The sequence below is a fragment of the Heptranchias perlo genome, chromosome 25, assembly GCF_035084215.1.
Source record: "Heptranchias perlo isolate sHepPer1 chromosome 25, sHepPer1.hap1, whole genome shotgun sequence".
In the NCBI taxonomy this organism is placed as follows: domain Eukaryota; kingdom Metazoa; phylum Chordata; class Chondrichthyes; order Hexanchiformes; family Hexanchidae; genus Heptranchias; species Heptranchias perlo.
This window is the reverse complement of record NC_090349.1, coordinates 34,700,039-34,719,869: the sequence shown is the minus strand read 5'-3', so window position 1 is coordinate 34,719,869 and position 19,831 is coordinate 34,700,039. Positions and strand designations below refer to the sequence as shown.

General features: G+C 41.4%; 1 protein-coding gene across 3 annotated transcripts in view; it reads right to left on the bottom strand.

The window, feature by feature from the left end:
- The window catches only part of LOC137342201 (probable E3 ubiquitin-protein ligase HECTD4), a 212,408-nt gene that overhangs the window by 68,711 nt on the left and 123,866 nt on the right, over window positions 1-19,831 (bottom strand). For all 3 annotated transcript variants that reach the window (XM_068005963.1, XM_068005965.1, XM_068005964.1), the window contains exons 30-43: window positions 19,396-19,531; window positions 17,717-17,858; window positions 16,937-17,103; window positions 15,568-15,714; window positions 10,842-11,026; window positions 9,662-9,815; window positions 8,599-8,879; window positions 7,205-7,394; window positions 5,892-5,973; window positions 5,006-5,208; window positions 4,189-4,324; window positions 2,329-2,511; window positions 1,400-1,564; window positions 198-367 (exon numbers count right to left, since the gene is read on the bottom strand). In XM_068005963.1, coding sequence (XP_067862064.1) covers window positions 198-367; window positions 1,400-1,564; window positions 2,329-2,511; window positions 4,189-4,324; window positions 5,006-5,208; window positions 5,892-5,973; window positions 7,205-7,394; window positions 8,599-8,879; window positions 9,662-9,815; window positions 10,842-11,026; window positions 15,568-15,714; window positions 16,937-17,103; window positions 17,717-17,858; window positions 19,396-19,531 — 2,341 coding nt within the window. The remainder of the gene's footprint in view (window positions 1-197; window positions 368-1,399; window positions 1,565-2,328; window positions 2,512-4,188; window positions 4,325-5,005; window positions 5,209-5,891; window positions 5,974-7,204; window positions 7,395-8,598; window positions 8,880-9,661; window positions 9,816-10,841; window positions 11,027-15,567; window positions 15,715-16,936; window positions 17,104-17,716; window positions 17,859-19,395; window positions 19,532-19,831) is intronic.

The following is a 19,831-nucleotide window of genomic DNA, read 5'->3' as shown; positions in this document are numbered from 1 at the left end:
AGGTCTTCAAGCATAATCGTTCCTTGTAAATGGTGTCTGCATCAGTAACCCATATTTATGAGAGGGGAAAGCTTTATAGAACATTCCACAACAAATTGCTACAAGAAAATAAAACTTACTTAAAATCTGCAGGGAATAAGGTAAAACCAGAGGCAAATGCAAAAAGGAAAGATACTACCTAGTCTAGGTTACATTACCTAGTTCTTATTTCAGCTACAAGTCGTACTACTGCCATCACAGGGGTGGAACCATCACCTATTGCAGGAAGTGAGGTCAGAATAGAGAGGCTCCCTTCCTGTGGAAGCAACATGGACTGAACTGCCTGGACTACTTTCTCGGTGATGGACAGTTTATGCAGAGGCAAGGCCTAAAAAATACAGAAAAGATCAAAATGCAAACATTAAGATGTAAGGACTTCATAGATCGCAACTTGCATTATTGTTCGTTTTTAAACAGCTAACCCAACCAACTTTACTGGGTCTCCATTTTCCCATTTATCTTCCCTCTTGCCAGCACACAACTACCGGCAACCAAGAGAGTAGGAAACCAATGGTGCTTTGAAATCAGCCAACAAATGCTGCCTCACTTTGTTCAAGCTGAAACCAGGAATGCACCAGATGGAGAATCTTCAGATCAAACCAGTCTTATTTCTCTGTGGTCAGCACATTAGCCCATTGTGCCAATATGCCTCTAAATAGATCAGAAGACACATGGGAGATCAACACTGGGGGTAACAAAGGCTCACAGATTTAATCTCAAGATGCGTGCTTGGTGCCCGATGTAATGTTTAGAAAACGAATGACTTGGAACTGAAACTGAGGACTAGAATTATTCAAAGCAACATACAGACAGTTGTTCATGAATTTTACTGTACAAATCTGAAAAGGCATTATATGCGCTTTCAACTGTTATCATCCTAGATTAAGTAAAAGTGGGGGGGGGGTGGGGGGTGAGGACCGGAACAGCTGCACCACCTCATCCTCCATTATTATTAGTTGAAATTAACTGAGTGATTGAAAATCCAAGTAAACGAGATGGAGGGGATTAAAGAATGTTGTCCCTAGCAACGCGGTTGAGAGGTGCCTGCACTCAGCACAAACCACTGGTGAAAGATGATTCCAGCAAAAGAGCAACAACTTGCAATTCAGGATCCTGACGAATACAGGATAGCATACAAAATCCGTCAGACCAGTGTGTGGTGTTTGAATCTAGCAGCAAATGGCTAGCACCACAAAAGTACACCAGAATGCATTACTATTACAGGACACTGGCAGAAACTATGCAACAGTACAACAATGAACAGGTTATTTCTGGACTAATATTTCCACACAAGTTAAATGCTTGCCATTCCATTGCATCAGCACCCCCAATCGATGTGTGGTTTCTGTAAGCAACTCACCTCACATCGTGGAGTACACAGTCTTGATATTGGAACAGTTAGCGTGTCCGATGCTTTGGAAGCCTTTCTACAATCAGATAAGGGGAGTCGGACTGTGGCAATACCTTCTTGTTCATTAATGGAGGTCACCACTCCAATGCTTCCAGATATCCCCTTCCCTGAAACCTGAGAGAGAACATCAACTCATGTCCAAAAACTAAAGCAAGTACATTTTTAGTGATTACGACAAAAATAACCAGTCGACATAACCGGTTGATGTCAGCGTTGAACCCCCGCACCCCCCCCCACGCCCACGCGAGTCCTAATCAAACTTAGCAACCCTGTTCCAATATCCCTTCAACCCCTTTTCCATTAATAGGAAGAGTAGGCCATTCAGCCCTTCCAGCCTTCCGCTATTCAAGTAGATCATGGCTAATCTGGATCTCAACTCCAATTACCCGCCTTGTATCCTAATATCCTTCATTCATTATCCATTCTATAGCACCATCATCCCTCACTTTGACAAAGTTGATATTCATAAAAATAATAAAATGGAAAAAAGTAAATATTGAAGTGAATTATTTCTCTATAAAGCCTCGTAAAACCAAATCTTTATAGTCCCTGCTCTATCACCACTTTATACAATGTCCCCTTTCCCTATCATGTGATCCAGAGCTACCTAAAAAAACCTGATGGCTGTCAGTCTGGTAACAGAAGATACAAACTCTGATACACAACTTAACTTTTCAGGGGTTTTCTATTTTAGAAAGCCAATGTGTTCATAGCTGTGACATGCTCTCAGGGTTCAGAGAATGCTCATAAACCCCACGCATTTCACCGTCTGGTAACCATGCCAAACTATAGTTTATTCTCCATGTAAGTTTAATTTTACAACAAAGGTCTTGCTCATCCATACACAGAGAAACATGAATGGACAAAGAGTAGATTACCTGTACTTCAGATCCTATTTTAATGGTCTCTTTGAAGCCCCCAAGTGCACAGAGTGCTGCCACTGCCTGCCGTCCGATAGCCTGCAATTTTGCCAATTTCCTCCCACTGCTGCTTCCATTTTCCAGGACACTCTCTGCGTATTTACCAAGCTGGGGGATGTACATCAGTGCTCGAGATAGAACCTGACCGACGCAGAGAACAAAATTTCAATAAACACTTAAAAGGGTACTTACATTTATACAGCGCCTTTAATGTAACAAAACTTCCCCAAGGCACTTCATAATTAGGGTTTGGAGCCGACCAGGAGGGAGGTAATGACTAATTAAGTGGGCTTTTGAAGTGAGAGTCCCTGCATATGGAGGCCAGATGACTGCAGGCTCGGTCACTGACTGCAGAGTGGAGAGGATTGTGCATAGTAGGATGTGGGCATCAGAGTCTTGGAAGAGTTGGAGTTTGTATCGAGTGCAGCTGACAAGGCCAGTGAAGAGGGCATTGGGAACGTTGAGTGTGGAGGTGACAAAGGCATGAGGCACAGGTGAGAATTTCAACTTTGGTATCAGTACTGAGCTACAAGTAGTTCTGTCTCATCTATGACCAAACATGCCAGCACATTGATAATTGCAAAGTGAAGGGCATTAGTGGGGAGATAAAATTGGACATCATTGGCAAACATATGAAAGTTGCTTACAAGGGGCAACATATAGACAAGCAATGGGAGGGGCCAAGAATTGAAACTTGTGCACGCCAGAGATGAACATGTAGGTGCATATGGAAAAGCTGCTGTCATAAATAAGCAGAACTTTTTGTAGCTCAACATTGGCAATACCTAAGCCCATTTGCACTTCCAGAAACTCTGTGGCCTGGTACTTGATCCTATCCTCTCTTTCTATGGGTTGAGCCTCAATGTTCAACCCCGAGCTGAGCTTCAAAAGTCCCATAGAGTCGGTTAGCTCCTTTCTGCCCACAAGAGTACAAATAAATACTCATGTGCCTGTGTAAAGGTGAGATTGATAGTATCTCATCAGCGTGACTAGCATTTAATGAATTGAAAACCCAAATTGAAGAATCTGGCTTACAAAACCCTAAACTAAAACTAACACGAACTCCATTCTAAAATCAAGTGTCAGAACTATAGGAAAAGTTTATGAGGCAACATAGGATGGGTAGGGCGGGGGCCTCAGGACTAAAGGAGGAACTGTTGTAGATGTTTTCAAGACCATCAAAAAAGAATACAGATACAGTGGAGGCACAATTATCCATCTTAATGGAACCTTCCTCGAGAATAATAGATAATCAAAAGTCTCCCTATACTTGGTTTGACAGTGTGCTTTTTGCTTCTGCTTGATCTATTTTGATTACCCAATCAACTTCCCAGCATATTTACACAAGGCCCAAGCTTTTCCCCCCTTTTAAAAATACAGTTTCCTAAGCTAAGCTAAATATCAACTGCATGGATAATAAATTCTACTGGACATGCAGATTACAGTTTATACTGATTGATATTTCATAGATTCTGGTTTTAAGATCCATTAGAAACTCTCAAGTCAATTTCAAACGATTTGTACAAAACTAAAACCAATTATCATTGAGTTACCAACTCTGAAAAAAAATCTGTGCAGATAATCAAGTTTGCACTGTAAGCTCAATATTTTTTGCTGCTCTTCCTCAATTTATGTCACTTTCTTGAATTTGTTACATAAAAGCGATGAACTATGAAGACTTAAGAAGAGTTATTAGGACAAGGGTCAAGTGTAACCATGGCCCACTAACCATGGTTCAAACTAACCTGGAAAACAAAGCTAAAATTGTTTCTTCAAAGGAAGTTCTACGCCTATGAGTATGCATTTTGTTTGACTTACTTTTTCCGCTGTAGTGGTCCAGATCTGAGCAGTGCTGAACTCAGGAGCCATCAGTAAGTTGTGCAGCAGAGCAATCACCTCTGCTGCCATGCTGTTTGCCACATGGCCGCTGATGAATGGTCGGACTGGGTCTGTTCTACAGGAAGGAGGAAAGACCAAAAACAGTGATGTTTTCAAGCCAAAAAAATTAACTCAAAAAGGGAAAAAAAAATCTAAGATTCGAGTCATGCTCTATTTCAAAGATACTCTGGAAGGGAACCAAGGTGCTCACACTCTCCTTTTTTAGTAACTGGTTTATTGTTTCAACATGTCCAATTCTGAAACTAATGCTACAATGAAATAAATGTGCATTGGAAACACTATTGCCAAAGCTCTCCTAATCCATCTTAGCCTTAATCAAATTGATCTCAGACCAGAACCAATTTAGAATACTGGTAGTAAAACGGTGCATGACTAAATTTTAATCTTTATTGTAACTCATTAAATTAATTCCCAGAATCTCAAAATTGTATATTTCCTTTCATCCCTCAATTTTAGATGGAGGGGAAAACTAACAGGTATTTGATCCCACCCTTGACATCTGATCACTACTTTTTGATTGATTCTATCCTCTCTACAACCTTGCTGGTGTCCTGTACTATAAGCCTTGGTCCTGTAGCTAGCTTTCACAGTTCAAAAACAAATCTTAATCACAAGATTCTGATGCTATTTCAACTTTAATAGCAAGCTTCAACAGTTTAACTGTCCTCTACACTGAAGGAGTATGCTCCCTCATTATCTGGTCACATTTTCTCCTCTCCCTCTCACCATCTCGTACCTGGCGAGTTCTGCATTTTTTTCTCTGCAGATGGATGTCTGAGCTGTCTTCTTCTTATCACCAGTCGTCAGTCCACTGGTAGCCTCCTGACTGGCAACCTCCACTGGTGGTCCCACACTAACAATTAGCCCTGACTGTGCCCATTTGGTAGCCTTGCGCAAGGCTGCAACGGCCTCTTCCGTGATAACTTCACAGTACCCACTCTGCAAACCAAAGGCATCATTAGTATCTCCCAGCAGGCATATTCTGCCAATACATTACTCGATGTTAAATTACTGTTCTATTTGAGGATAGGCAACAAGAAACAGTGCACTGCCACAGACAAGTCAAAAGATAACTTTTGTGATAAATATCATCTGAGCAGTTATTTATCATAATTTAATGTTGACCAACTTACTTGATTTATCCAAGGCATGAATTCTCAACTTTTTTTTCCAAACAGAAGGAGAAAGCACCTTGTTGATTTTTATTACTCAAACAGAGCCCTTCATCCATTTAGGACAGAAAATTCAGAATGTAAGCTAAGAACTAATTTGTTTCTTGAGAAGGAACTTGTACTTTTAATACATAGAAGGAATTTATGAGTAAGGTCCAAGGAGAACCATTTTGCTTGTCAAAAAAAGAGTCAAAACACTATTAAGGAACAGTCAAGTGACTTTTCTCAGCATCAACTCCTCTTCTGATCTGATCAGCACCAGTCCAGTAGGCTTAAAAGAAAGTTTTTTTTTCCTGATAGTAAGACCTTTGCCAACTAAGCCGAGTGCAGACTGAGCCATAGGGAATTTGAAGGTCCCAGGATCAATCCCTAGTCTGTGCTGAGGTTGCTACAATTGTCAGAATAGTGAAAGACCCTCTGAATTGGACTAGTCTTCTCATAATTCCTTACTTTAGTCATATCCCGATCCATCTTCACTACTTTCTCCATGTTGGCTCCAGTGCCTAGTCGGAAAGGACGCCCCTCTGAGCTACTGCAAAGGAGAGAGATGAAATTATTACATAACAGCACAACTGAACATTTTACTTCACAATTGCATTGTCACCTCATTTGATACAGCCTATATCCTCCTCTGCACAGCCATAAGAGATCACCTGGCATATCTGAAACTGCACTGGGAGTGACATCAGATTCCACCTTCAAAAGTGAATAAATTAGGAAGTAAAACACAGCCTCGCTCAGGTCTTATTTTGGATTGAATTGAAAATAAATATGTCTTTTCATATGCCAGTCAAAACTATTTCCTTGCGTATGCATTGGCATTTACAAGTGGAGGTGGATGCATTCAGAGCTATACAGTTAGCTTGCATGAGTAACTAATAAAAAGATATTTAATGGGTTCCATGTTTTTACATCGTTTGAGTGCAATAATGCAAACTTGAGGTTTTGGCACTCCTCCCATCGAAACATCTTGGGATTAGGGACACATGAAAATAACAAAAGACCAGTCTTCCAGTTGTAGCAAAGTTCTTACTCATCTATTTCTTCTCCCCTCCCATGAAACATCTTGGGACAGTTTATTATGAGAAAGGAACTACGCAAGAACAAATTATTTTTCCCACATCTTCAAGTTTCAGGTCTCCCCAATATTCCGATCCACCATAGAGTCATAGAAAGATTACAGCACGGAAGGAGGCCATTCGGCCCATCGAGTCCGTGCTGGCTCTATACAAGAATTATGAATCAGGGGATAAGATCCACTAATGGCTCTGTTGGTAACTGCTCTGATTAATTTGAAACTGAGCCATATAAATGAGAAAGGTCCCAGATTAATGATCTCTACTAAGTTAACTGGTCTGAGCTGAGGCAGTTTTAGAGTCATGACAAATGAACTCTGAACTAGGAAGGGAAAAAAATTCACAGTTGCTACTGCTGATTTGTTCGAGAATGTGAGAAACTATGAATATCAGTTGATGACGATCAGCATTCAGCTCTAATGTTTCAATTCACAATCTGTGCTAAATTAAATGGTGGTAGTGGTGTATGCATCGGTGGGCTGAGAGTGTGGGGATAGGACTGGACTCAATTGTAATCCTAGCCCCAACCTACAGTCCAAGAGCATGCCAATATTCCCTGTCCAGGCTTACGTACACCTCCTGGGCTAGATACTGGTGGATAGTCAGTGCCGATAGACCAAACCCCAGCATCTTCATGAGAGAGGAGGAAATAGCTGGTGGAAGAGAGAATAACACTTCTGCACCTACCTGAGTAATGGCTGAAGGACTTCATGGGATGACTGATCTTCACGTTTATGAATTAAGATCGACAGTTTACCATCTACTGCCTCACTTTCCTCTCCACCATCTTTGTCTGTTTTTATTGAGTTCTTTGGGCTGGATTTTGTAAAAGAAGAGCCAGCTTCTGAGGAGCTGGGAGACAGCACGGTTTGACACCCTGAGGGCAGAGTGTTAAATGTTCAAGTTCTGAAACAAACAGCTCTGGACAATATTGCTCTGTTGGAATGCCAGATTTCCAACACCCTAGGCTACTGAAGCTATGTAAACACTCAAGGTAAAAATTCAATTATTTAATTTCCTCACTTTACACTATTCAAGACTAGCCCTATGAATAATTCTGTAATTGCTAGCGTATAATCTGGTTTTGACATCTCGCCAACAGTAATTCCCACCAAGAAAAATTTTACATTTATATCAACAAAAGACTAGTCTATGCTGTTTTGTGGATCTCACCTGAAGTAACAGGATTGTTGTTATATCGTGCCTCAGCACATCTAAGTTAGCTAAGGGGAAAAATAACACCATGATTCCTGCCCGTTGCAAAGTCTGCATGTGTGGACTTGAGCTGAGGACGGGAAAAGGCTCAACTGTCATGCCCCTTTTGCTGAATAGCCTGCAAACATTGAACTGTCCAGGCTCACAAATGAAGAATGGCCACTGTAGTGAGTACTGATGCCAATGAAACCTTCTATCAGCAAGATTTAACATCTTCAGGGGAGGAGGGATGAAAAATTAGGAGAAACAGAATTTAGATCCTTGGCTTCAGGTAAGCAGCGCTTTTTAGAGCTTTAGGAAAATGCTTGTGCAATCACAAGGTAAATCCATAAGGTTAATAAAAAGAAACACTAATCAAGAACTCATGCCAGCCATGGCAATGATAATATCACACACTAGCCCCACAGCCAATTTAACACCATTTTTCTTCAGTTCTGCTCTGTTGCAGAAATCTCCTGGACCTCAGCACCTGACCTTACCGGTGTCACACCAGAGACAGAAGGTGGCAGTTGCCTTAACAGTATTTTCAACATAAAAAGATACACATAATTCTCCATGTCATTTGTACAGGAACACATCAGGGACCAGTGGCTCACACAAAATAAACATTCATTCCTTACCATAATTAAAAGGGATGTAGTCAGTACATTTTATACTTATATAGATAACTGCCTGTCTACAGGTGAAAGAGACAAAAGATTGAACTGATTATTTTAAGAGTGAGAGCAGATCATTGGCTAATTCCAGGGTAAGACCAGGTAGGTAGGTTTGAATGGTTTGAGGGGGTAGACAAATTCGTAGATTAAGTAGCAAAGATTAACTTTCCAATTTAACTGTCCATTATTACTCATCGGTCAGCATCTTACCTGGTACAACATAATCAGCAAGTTTAGCTAACAGAAGTGATGCAATATTTGAAGCAGGATCACCAGGGTCATCCTGTTCGTTGTCCAGGGAAGGTACAGAATAGCTCCATGGAGGCAGTTCCACGTTCCCGCAATCTTCCACACTCATGAGAGGCAAGGCAGCACGGCACAGCTGAAGGATGATGAGTACCAGCTTGGGGGATGGTCGCTGGTCCAACAACAATGAAAGGAGCTTGGACACACAGGCAGGCTGGCTGAGGATTGCTTTACCAATTTGACTTCTGATGAGATCAGAGACAAAGTGCACGATTAAGTGAGTGCTAAATTTGCTTCACCAGTTTCCAAACATCCAAGTATGCATCATAATACATACAAGGCAAGACAGTCTCTGCTTAAAAAAAAAATCTGGCTGGCATATCAGACACTTGATATTATTTAACATGTTTCATCTATTCAGGTGATACCTCCTAGATTAAGTTTTAAAAATTGAGTAACTTATACAGAAAACATATGAAAGTGTGCAGTTCAACAACAAATAAAAGCAGTAACACTGAATTCATTTACCAAATATGCTAGTCCTGTAACTTGCACTAAAGCATTGTGTATTTTTCAGTTGAAATTCTGCATAATTGTAGCATACTGTGCTATGCAATAAAACAAACAATAATAGCCCTGTGAACATGCACTTTGGTTGAGGGAAATTGCTGCCCATCACAACACCCAACTTCAAAAAAAATATTAAGTGCAATAAAAGCACCCCACATTCTCCATTAACTTACATAAGGGAACACAGACAGCACACAACAAAGACAGATTATATTAACATGATTCACTCCAATGGCAGCAAAGAAGGCATTTTCACTGTGCTCCATTCTCATGCTGCACTTCAGTAAAACCATGGGACATCTTTGTAAAACTATACTGTACACGTACATTACACAAAAGCAGATGATTGGGGTTCTTGGAAACTAGTATATGCCTGAGATTCACAAGTCTCAAACTGAACATACACCTTTCTGAATGCATCTCCGATCAACTGTTATCCTAAATGTGTGGTCCATACCTGGAAAGATCATTCAGGAGGCTGAGTACATCCTGCAGTGCGTCATTCCCTGCTGCTTGATTCCCACAGCACTCAGTAGCACGGGCAAGATGATTGGTCAACAGACTTGACACTTGACGAGCTAACCCAGAATGCACTGCATTTGTTGATACACCTGGGCGGGGTGGGGGGGGGGGGCAAGAATGGAATATACGTTAAAGCTACCAGTAGCAATAAGTAATGCAGCCTCTTGTACAAACTGCCTAATGCAACATAATGCAATTGACACACAGCACAACATTCCAAACCAAAAAAGCCCAAAGTTTTGAACTTCAACTGAAGGAATCCGTTTTTTTAATAAAAATCTGCAGATTCAGATATACTAGGGATGGCTATGCTGGAAAAAAAACAAAGCCAGGAATAAAGCCAGACTTTTCAAAGCTTGGCTTATACTGTATTAGGCAGGCGTGTATTCATTTACTTGCATATTCTTGTGTATTTAGCTATAGCCCCTGCCTGCTTTCACATGACTTGTTAACTTCGTCAGACAGCGAGAGCTGGGTACTTCACATGGACAGCCACTTGGTCAAAGTACATCGTAATTAGTCCATGACAAATAACAACGTTGCTCCACAATCAACCAGGGGGTGGAGCACTTGTAGCATCTAAGTGCACCAGTGTCAGCTCTTCCTTCCAGCATACAGAAACAATTCTCACAAGGTACTCTGTTCAGTTGCCCAACATGGGACCCGGTAAACTGATCCTCCAACTGTGGAAAACAGGTTGAAATTACAGGCAGCTCTTTACCTCCAAACCTGCAACTATGAGCGTAGGCAACAAGCAAACTGGCCTCTTTTTTGAGGTTGAGGGAAGGGAAGATCTCGAGGTGAAGCTACTAACAGATCTATCAGAAAGAGATCAATGGCTGTCGAGTACCACCAAAGAGCACTTCTCATTGAACCACACACAATCCTTTCACAAAACAAACAGGAATCTTTTAAGTTTTGTTTTAATTGAATCAAAGTGAAGGGCCAAGGTCCATAGTGCAGGGTGTAAATCAAGGCCAAACAGAGTACAAGGGAAGACACAATAAATCAGGAACTATTGAATAATGCTAAGCTTGAGTTTTAATAGCTTGAAGACTGTATGGGATAACAGGTGGCAGCAGGGTGACAAAGTTGCATTTGTGAAGAACTCTCACCTTCTTCTTTCTCCCACTCCACACAGCGATTAGCCAGTACCTGGAAAGCAGCCCAGGCCATGGTAGCTACCTTCTGTTTCCTCGTCTGTTTCTCACTGGAACTACTTTCTCGTTGGCTCGTCAGGCTGCAGAGTCTGTCCATAAGCTGCACCAAGCCGCTACGCACCAGGCATTTCTCCTCACTCCTAAACAGACAGATAAAAAAATTTCTGGACATGCGAAAAAATCTGAAAAGAGGCTATAACAAAGGAGAAAATTCCTCTAACTTTGTGATTAACAACCTCTTGCATTGCCAAACAAATCTTTTTAAAGTTCCTGAACTGTTCTCCTGGCTGCACAAGGCTCAATTATCTGGAACTCAAATTGATAACTTTGCTGTCAAATTTAATTGTTTTAATATTCTCCCTCATGATTTCAATTTCATGGGTGCCAATCACTTCCATGGTGGCTATTCACATGTCAACCTAACCAGTGAGTGTTGACACATTACTTCATTGTGGTGGGGGGGCTTCACAGGCAACCTCTGTTCTCACCTTATATGCACACACATTTGCTTTCCAACAATTATTGAATAGTGATCAGGATTGGGAACCTTAGTTGATTTTCTCCTCCCTAGCTCAGGGGCTCGGAGAACAACTGTAGCTTCCCTACGGCCAGCCCAGCTGAGATCAACTAACTCAGCGCATACAGGTAATTTAAATAGCTGTTTAAAACATTTTGATTTAAATTGGTTTGTTGAGTACAATTGATATCTATTTAAGTTATGTGGCCTGGCAGACTTCAGCTGCATGAGTATCAGTACCACACGCCTCAAGGAAACAGGCACAATGTGCATTGGTATACGCTCGGTTGTGTTCACTGACCTACATTGGCTCCCGGTCCGGCAACGCCTCGAATTTAAAATTCTCATTCTTGTGTTCAAATCCCTCCATGGCCACATGCCTCCCTATATCTATCCTCCTCCGGCCCTACAACCCTCCGAGATCTCAGCGCTCCTCCAATTCTGGCCTCTTGCGCATCCCTGATTTCCATCACCCCACCATTGGCAGCTGTGTTTTCAGCTGCCTAGGCCCTAAATTCTGGAATTCCCTCCCTAAACTCCACCTCTCTCACCTTCTTTAATGTGGTCCTTAAAATCTACCTCTTTATCCAAGCTTTTGGTCACCTGCCAAAATATCTCTATGTGGCTCGGTGTCAAATTTTTGTTTGATAACGCTCCTGTGAAGGCACCTTGGGATGTTTTACTACATTAAAAGGTATTATATAAATCCAAGTTGTTGTTGAATGCCCATGCAATAGCTGATTGAATGCTCAACAGTTAAAAAAACAGGCATTACTGATAACAAATAAAATGGATTTAGGCACAAATACATAAACAGCACTAATTACATTGCAGCAGAAGTTCCACAGGACAATCAAGGGATACAGTTACGTTCTGCCATGCAATGATGACTGCATCAGCTGATTATTTCTGGAATCAAGCAGTCCATTAATGATAATAATTGATCATATATTTGTTTATGTGAGGCCATTTAAACAATGATGGGGCATCGAATTGTCGGTCAGATTCTTAAACAGAACTCATGCAGATGTCAGTTACACGAGTTAAAAACTAAAAATACATTTTACTGTCTTCTGCAGAAGAGGATTTTTACAGCTAGATCAAATGTGCTTACAGTATACTTTATTTTCATGAGTTCAACAATGGAACAATTAGTCCAGCTTAGCCAATTAGGCACTGCCAAGGCCATCATAAGTCAATACCAGGATGTATGTAGAATCTATTACATAGGTGGTTTGTATAATCAGCATCATCCAATTACAGAATTAGTGATTTTTTTCTTCTCACCAATTTTCTTTCCTCCCCAAGGTACAAACCCACAGTTGTCAGTCACCCTCCATAATCTCACCTAAATGGTCATTATTCATGAAAGAACCTGGATATTGAGTGTTAGCATTAGATACCCCTACTTCAGCACCAGGGAAGAGGTATCAATGGTGACTGAATCCTAATTGGATGAGGGATCCTTGCGCAGTTTTCCCCTCCCTAACCCAGAGGTATGAAGGCTAAATGTAGCACTCCTACCAGTGCCCTGGTTGAATTGGGCTAAGATAGCACAGACTGAGGATCAAATCTTGATCTGTATCGTTGAGGCACTCAGTGTAAACCTGCTAAGTCAACTTTTAACATGTGGAGCTTGGAAACAATGTCGCTTCTTTCCAAAGTGACAACCACTACAAAGCAAGTTATATTTTAGTCATACTGTCTATTTTGAGTGGCATATGAGCGGCATATAAGATCTGCAGCATCAAAATCAGAATTTGTGCAATGTCCAGTTTGGACGTTAGCCAAGTCCCACTATGAGAACTTATAGAAGTGGCAAAATGTTCACATCTGCAATCCTTCCATGACGGAAACATTTCAAGAGGGAAAAGACTATTCTTGTGTATTTGAAGAATACTGTCAATTGCAAAAATGTCTTTCCTCTCAAGAACAGCTTCCCAGCAGTCACAATTTGAATTGGTTAACACTATTTATAAAGATTAAAAAACTTAGTTGATACAAAAAAAAACCTCAGGCCGCTGGAAATCCAGGTCAGGGTTGAATTGCATGCAGAGGGTGCGAACAGCCTGGTTGAACCCGCGACAGTGGCCGGGTAAGGGGATGGAATTGGTTCACAGGTATGGAATTTGAGGCTTGGGTCAAAGGTGATGGTTTCAGTCTTCCCTATGTTTAACTGAAGGGAACTGCAGTTCGTCCAAAACCGGACATCAGACAAGCAGTCTAACATAGAAGCAGTGGAGGGGTCAAGAGATAGAGGGTAGAGAGATGGATCTGGGTATCATCAGTGCATATGTGGAATCCAACGCCATGTCTTTAGATGACGTTGCCAAGGGGCAGCAAGTAAATGAGGACGAGGAGGGGGCCACGTTTAGCTCTTTGGTGGACTACAGAGGAAACAGTGCATGAGTGGGAAGATAAGACATTGCTAGAGATAATCTGGCTACGATCAGATAGGTAAGTGTGGAACTAATTGAGGGTTGTCCCACTGAGCTAGACAATAGAAAAAAGGCATTGGAGGAGGATGGTGTGGTCGGCAGTGTCAAAGACTTCAGAGAGGTAAAGGACAGATAATGCATCACAGTCACACAGGATGTCATTTGTGATTTTGGTTTAGACTATTTTGGTGCTGTGGCAGGGACAGAATCCTGCTTTGAGAGGTTGAAACATGGAGTTGTGGACAGGCATGGATTTTGAAAGCAACAACACGCTCAAGGACTTTGGAGAGGAAACTGAGTTTGGAGATGGAGTGGTAGTTTGCCAGGACAGAAGGGTCAAGGGTGGGCTTTTGGGGGATGATAGCAATTTTGAAAGATAGGGGGACAATACCTGAGCAGAGGGAGTCACTTACAATGTCAGCTAACATGGGGCTAGGAAGGGAAGCTGGGTGACCAACAGCTTAGTGGGAGGGGGCTCAAGGGAGGAGGTGGGTATCATGGATGATATGAGTCCAGAGAGGGACTGAAGGGAGATAGAAGAGAAATTGAGAAATGCAGGTTCAAAGCAATGGCAGGGGTGTAAGTAGCAGAGGCAGCTAAATAGATGATCTCAATCTTAGTGACAATGAAGTCCATGGATTCCTTGCATTTGTTGGTGGTGAGGGTAGAGGGAACAACACCACCTAAACCATTCACTCCCAACCAAAAAAACATTCCAGTTGGTGATCCCCACATTGGCAAATGTTTAATCATAGAAAGTTATGGCACAGGAGGCACCTATTTGGCCCATCGTATCCGTGCCGGCCGAAAGAGAGCTATCCAGCTTAATCCCACTTTCCAGCACTTGGTCCGTAGCCCTGTAGGTTATAGCACATCCACGTACTTTTTAAATGAGTTGAGCGTTTCTGCCTCTACCACCCTTTCAGGCAGTGAGTTCCAGCCGTTACCACCCTCTGGGTGAGAAAAAAATCTCCTCAGTTCCCCTCTAATCCTATCAATTACTTTAAATCTATGCCCCCCTGGTCACTGACCCCTCTGCTAAGGGAAATAGGTCCTTCCTGTCCACTCTATCGAGGCCCCTCATAATTTTATACACCTCAATTAAATCTCCCCTCAGCCACCTTTATTCCAAAGAAAACAACCCCAGCATATCCAATCTTTCCTCATAGCTAAAATTCTCCAGCCCTGGCAACATCCTTGTAAATCTCTTCTGTACCCTCTCTAGTGTAATCACATCTTTCCTGTAATGTGGTGACCAGAACTGTATGCAGTACTCAAGCTGTGGTCTAACTAGGGTTTTATACAGTTCTAGTATAACCTCCCTGCTCTTATATTCTATGCCTCAGCCAATAAAGGAAGGTATCCAGTATACCTTCTTGACCACCTTATGATTTGGACTTCAATGTAAGAGACATGATCAAGAAGTTTGCAGATGATACAAAAATTGGCCATGTGGTTGATAGTGAAGAGGAAAGCTGTAGACTGCAGGAAGATATCAATGGACTGGTCAGATGGGCAGAAAAGTGGCAAATGAAATTCAATCTGGAGAAATGTGAGGTTTTGCATTTGGGGAGAGCAAACAAAGCACTGAATCAATTTTGGATCCAAATATGAAGAAGCCTATGTTACTTGGAAATCTCAAGTATACTGAGCATAACAAAGGTTGGACTAATAGATAATCCAGTTCACAATTCCTGAAATGCCATGAGAAGCACCTGATCCCTACCTGGTGTATGGTATAGTACAAAGGAGGCCAATGCTGTTGGCACAGGCTATTGGGTATCGGGCACAAAGAGAAACGACCGATGTCATGGTTTCGCCAAATGCCTCCTGAACCTGCTCCACCATCCCGCCACATGTCAGCTCTTCAATCCTGAGAGAACAGAAACACATATTTACCAATGGGAAACAGCACTGCCTGACTGTTGCAAAATATCTTCCTTCCAACACCAGCATCTGAATTAAATCATATTAATCAAAAAACTAACATTCTTCAACTTATATACACACATAACAAACTTGTGTCTTAAACAATCTTGTAAATCTAACTATTTGTGTTTTTTTTAAATTTCACTCCTCTGCTCTCATCCATCAACCTCGGTGGTGTCTTGCATTATGACTCTTCAGCTGAGTGCTTTTCAAAAAATAATCAGGTGCCACATTGCTAGATTACACACCTGTAATCGTTCAAGATTTTTTTTACTGCACAGGTAACCAAGGAGGGAAGTGAGAGAATGGAACAAAAGTGAATTAAGTAAGCGGCGCAAAAAGAATTAAAAAATTTAAATATGAAACTGTGCTTGGGTAAGGAGAATTATACATTCCCTCATATGTAGAAAATTTTACTTAAACCTTTTTAAGATTGCCTGGTTGCAATCCTGCAGGCAATAGGTCTGTGTCTCGGGGCCGCCCAGCACCACACACAATAACCTCACTTCAGTAAGATACGGTAGCTCTTGGCCAGGAAGGAGTGTCAAATGAAATCCAAGATATGGGATTGGTCCTGGGAGTAAAGTAAGATCCAACTCACTTTGTTGGAACTGTGCGCCCTGCTGGACAATTATGGAGCAACAATATTGTCAGCCATTAGGGAAGTCCTCCCTGCTCCTGAAGTTGGAGGAGGAGGCATGGTGACTGTGCATAAATTGAAGAAAATGGACTGGGGGAGGTGAAAAACATGCAGACAATGAACAAAATACATAAAGGTGACAATAGGGGAAGCAGTCTCAATCCAGTTCCTATAGCAAAACCTAATTCAGCATTAACTGGCAACCGCACTTGGACAGGCCCAAGAATGATTGGTATGGAAAAATGAAACACTGAGTTGGGGGGTTGGTCTTCTGGGACTGGGGCTGAGACACATTACTGGGGTAGAACAGAGACATGGTGCATTATTCCCCCAAACTAACATCCCTCATCTTGGATGAGTATAAAAAAGTGTTTTACAAGAGATAGATGCACAGTACTCTGGGTTCCTAACAGCAGAAGAAACAAAGTCAATGTGCTGCCATGCCCCAAAAGCTTACTTTGTCAACGGGTTTCTTTGTAAAGAACAAGCATTTCTTTTTAAACTATTCAACTGGTCAGTGTCTTACCTTGGTCCGCCTTGAAGGACTGTGGTTACAGGTCCCACCAAATGAGTAACACCGCCGACTCGGACTGCTGCAGTCAACAGCTCACGCATGTGCACCAGGGCCTGTTTCCTCGTGTTACCACGCCGCCACCGAGTCTGGGCAGCTAAAAGGAAACTGCTGCTCGACACCTAAAAGCGAAACAAAATCAGAACTTCCGAATGCTGCTTACATAACTCTCAACAACATCCTCTCCATCTTCATTTAATGGGGTCATGAAGAGAGTTTGCAACATTACATCAGTAAAGAATTTGTGCTAATTGGCAAATGGCTGCATTTATAGATCAATATAAATATGATAATATATGTAGCAATGAAATTTAATCAAAAGAGGATTATAGATGCTATCTGAACTCACTAAATTAGATTTGCATACTTGGCAGGTAAGTCCTCACGATAATAAATTCGTTCAGGCACATTTAAGCCAATGAGGTAATATGTACGATTACAGAAGTGCAGGAACAGGTGGCATAATTGGAGTTAAGGGTGTTCAATTCGAGGAACAGTAAACAGAAGAGTGCAACCTCCATGAAATCACGTTTTACCCTAATATTGCACCATAATAATTTCGAAAACTTGATCCTGAAACAACTCAGTATTTCAAATTTTATTTGATACATGATGCAATGCAATACATTCAAACATATAATTATGTATGTAATCTTTATCTAAAGTGGTTGATCTCAGGGCTTTTCCAACAGCTTGGAAATAAAGTACGATTACAAAAAAGGATTTAACACTTACAGCCTGGTCAGGATTGGTCCCAATGAAAGCGAAGAGCTGTCCGAGCAGCACACTATATGTTGGCTTATCGCGGCTATCCTCAATCGCCAGGGACTGAAGCAAAGTGAAGGAACTGCTCCGATGACTATTCCCATGGCGTCTCCTGCGAAGACAGACAAATCCTCAGACACCTCTAGCCTAGAAATTACTCTATTAATGTATATTACTTAATGTATAGTAATACTTAATGGGATAAGTATTCATACCCCAACAGTAATTTCTAGGCTTAAATATCTATGTCACCAAAAATGTATACCTGTTCAACATATACTCTTGTTCAAATGTAGCATTTTGGAAGACAAACTCTCTCTCTCCTTTCCAATCCAAAAACATCCGTGGAATGCAGTTAATGGAATGGAAAATTCTGAGAGGGAGGAGAAAGAGTGCTTTTTGTTCCAAGAAGTCACCCATTGTCTATTTTTAAAAAATATTCATCAACTTTATTTTTAAAAAATCCTATCAGAGGCCCCCTTCCCCCAGCTTGAGATGTTTTCCCTCCAAGTTGTTCAAGTAATGTTACATGCATCTCAGTGGCTCAATCACTTTCAGACATGCCTGAGAGCCATATGACCCTATAAAAATATAGTGCTGACAAAGTACACAGCATTTCCAGTTGGTAGCGAGTGGGAAAATGTTGAAATATTTTTCTTACATAAACAAAAAGGAAACACTCTGAACAAAAAGCAATCCTCCTAGAGGCATTCTTTCCCTATAAGATTCAAAGCTCTGGATGTCTCAAGGTTAAAATTTGGAAGTTTCATTACAAGCCCTCAACAGCTAATCAAACATTATCATTTGGACTAAGTTTGTGAACTACTGCGAAATAAATAAAGCCTATGTCGGTGGCTGAAGTTGCAGCGTTGGCAAAGAATGTGGATGGAGAACAGGCCACAGCTAGTAAGTGATCAGCTAAGTATAGCTTCAAACTGGAGAAAAATAAACAGAAGCATTAGTATTTGGGCCGGAGATATGAACCCCTTGAGATTGCAACTCCAGTCTGCAGACAGCAAATCAGAGATAGGCTAACAAAACAGATACAACAACAACTTGCATTTGTGTAGCACCTTTAACCTAGTAAAAACAGGAACGTTATCAAACAAAATTTGACACCAAGCCACATAAAGAGATATTAGGACAGGTGACCAGAGGCTTGGTCAAAGAGGTAGATTTTAGATGTCGGAGCAGGAATAGTCCATACGGCCCCTCAGGCCTGCTCCGCGATTCAATAAGATCATGGCTGATCTTCAAGGAGGAGGGAGAGGTAAAGAGGTGGAGAGGTTTAAGGAGGGATTTCTAGAGCATATGGCCTAGGCAGCACACACAGGCATGTGTACTTAAATAATCTGTGATGTGGAGATGCCGGTGATGGACTGGGGTTGACAATTGTAAACAATTTTACAACACCAAGTTATAGTCCAGCAATTTTATTTTAAATTCACAAGCTTTCGGAGGCTTCCCCCTTTCACATCGTTCACCTGACGACGGGGGAAGCCTCCGAAAGCTTGTGAATTTAAAATAAAATTGCTGGACTATAACTTGGTGTTGTAAAATTGTTTACAATAAATAATCTGTATGATCGTAATTGTATTCAGTGATGATCAGGACTCACTCAAATTATCTGAATTCACTTAATTCTTTACCTCTGGTTGGCTCGTGTGAATTCTAAATCCTCGTTTGCAATCATTTCCAGGTCAGAGGGTGCTGACATACTGCGCAGGAAGACAGGTTGGCGAACAGTGTGAGAAATCACCTTGGTTTCGGAAGAAGATTTGCACGCTGGTAAGATAAGCAGGCGTACATCAAAAACACGAATGCACATTGTAAATATTTCTGCAAATAATTCTATCAATTTGTGGTTTTTGTATTTGTCACTTAGCTGGGAAAAGTTATCATGCATTGATCTATCTATTCCATACTTCTACTGTTCTTAAGCTTCCTGTACCCACCCCACCACCATTTCTCCTCTCCTGATAAGACTGTCAAAATCCAAACACAGTAGACAAAAGTAGTTTGTAACAGCAATCTGGAAGTGATTCTAATTGGGAATTCCTGTTCAGAGGTTTTTTTTTTCCCATG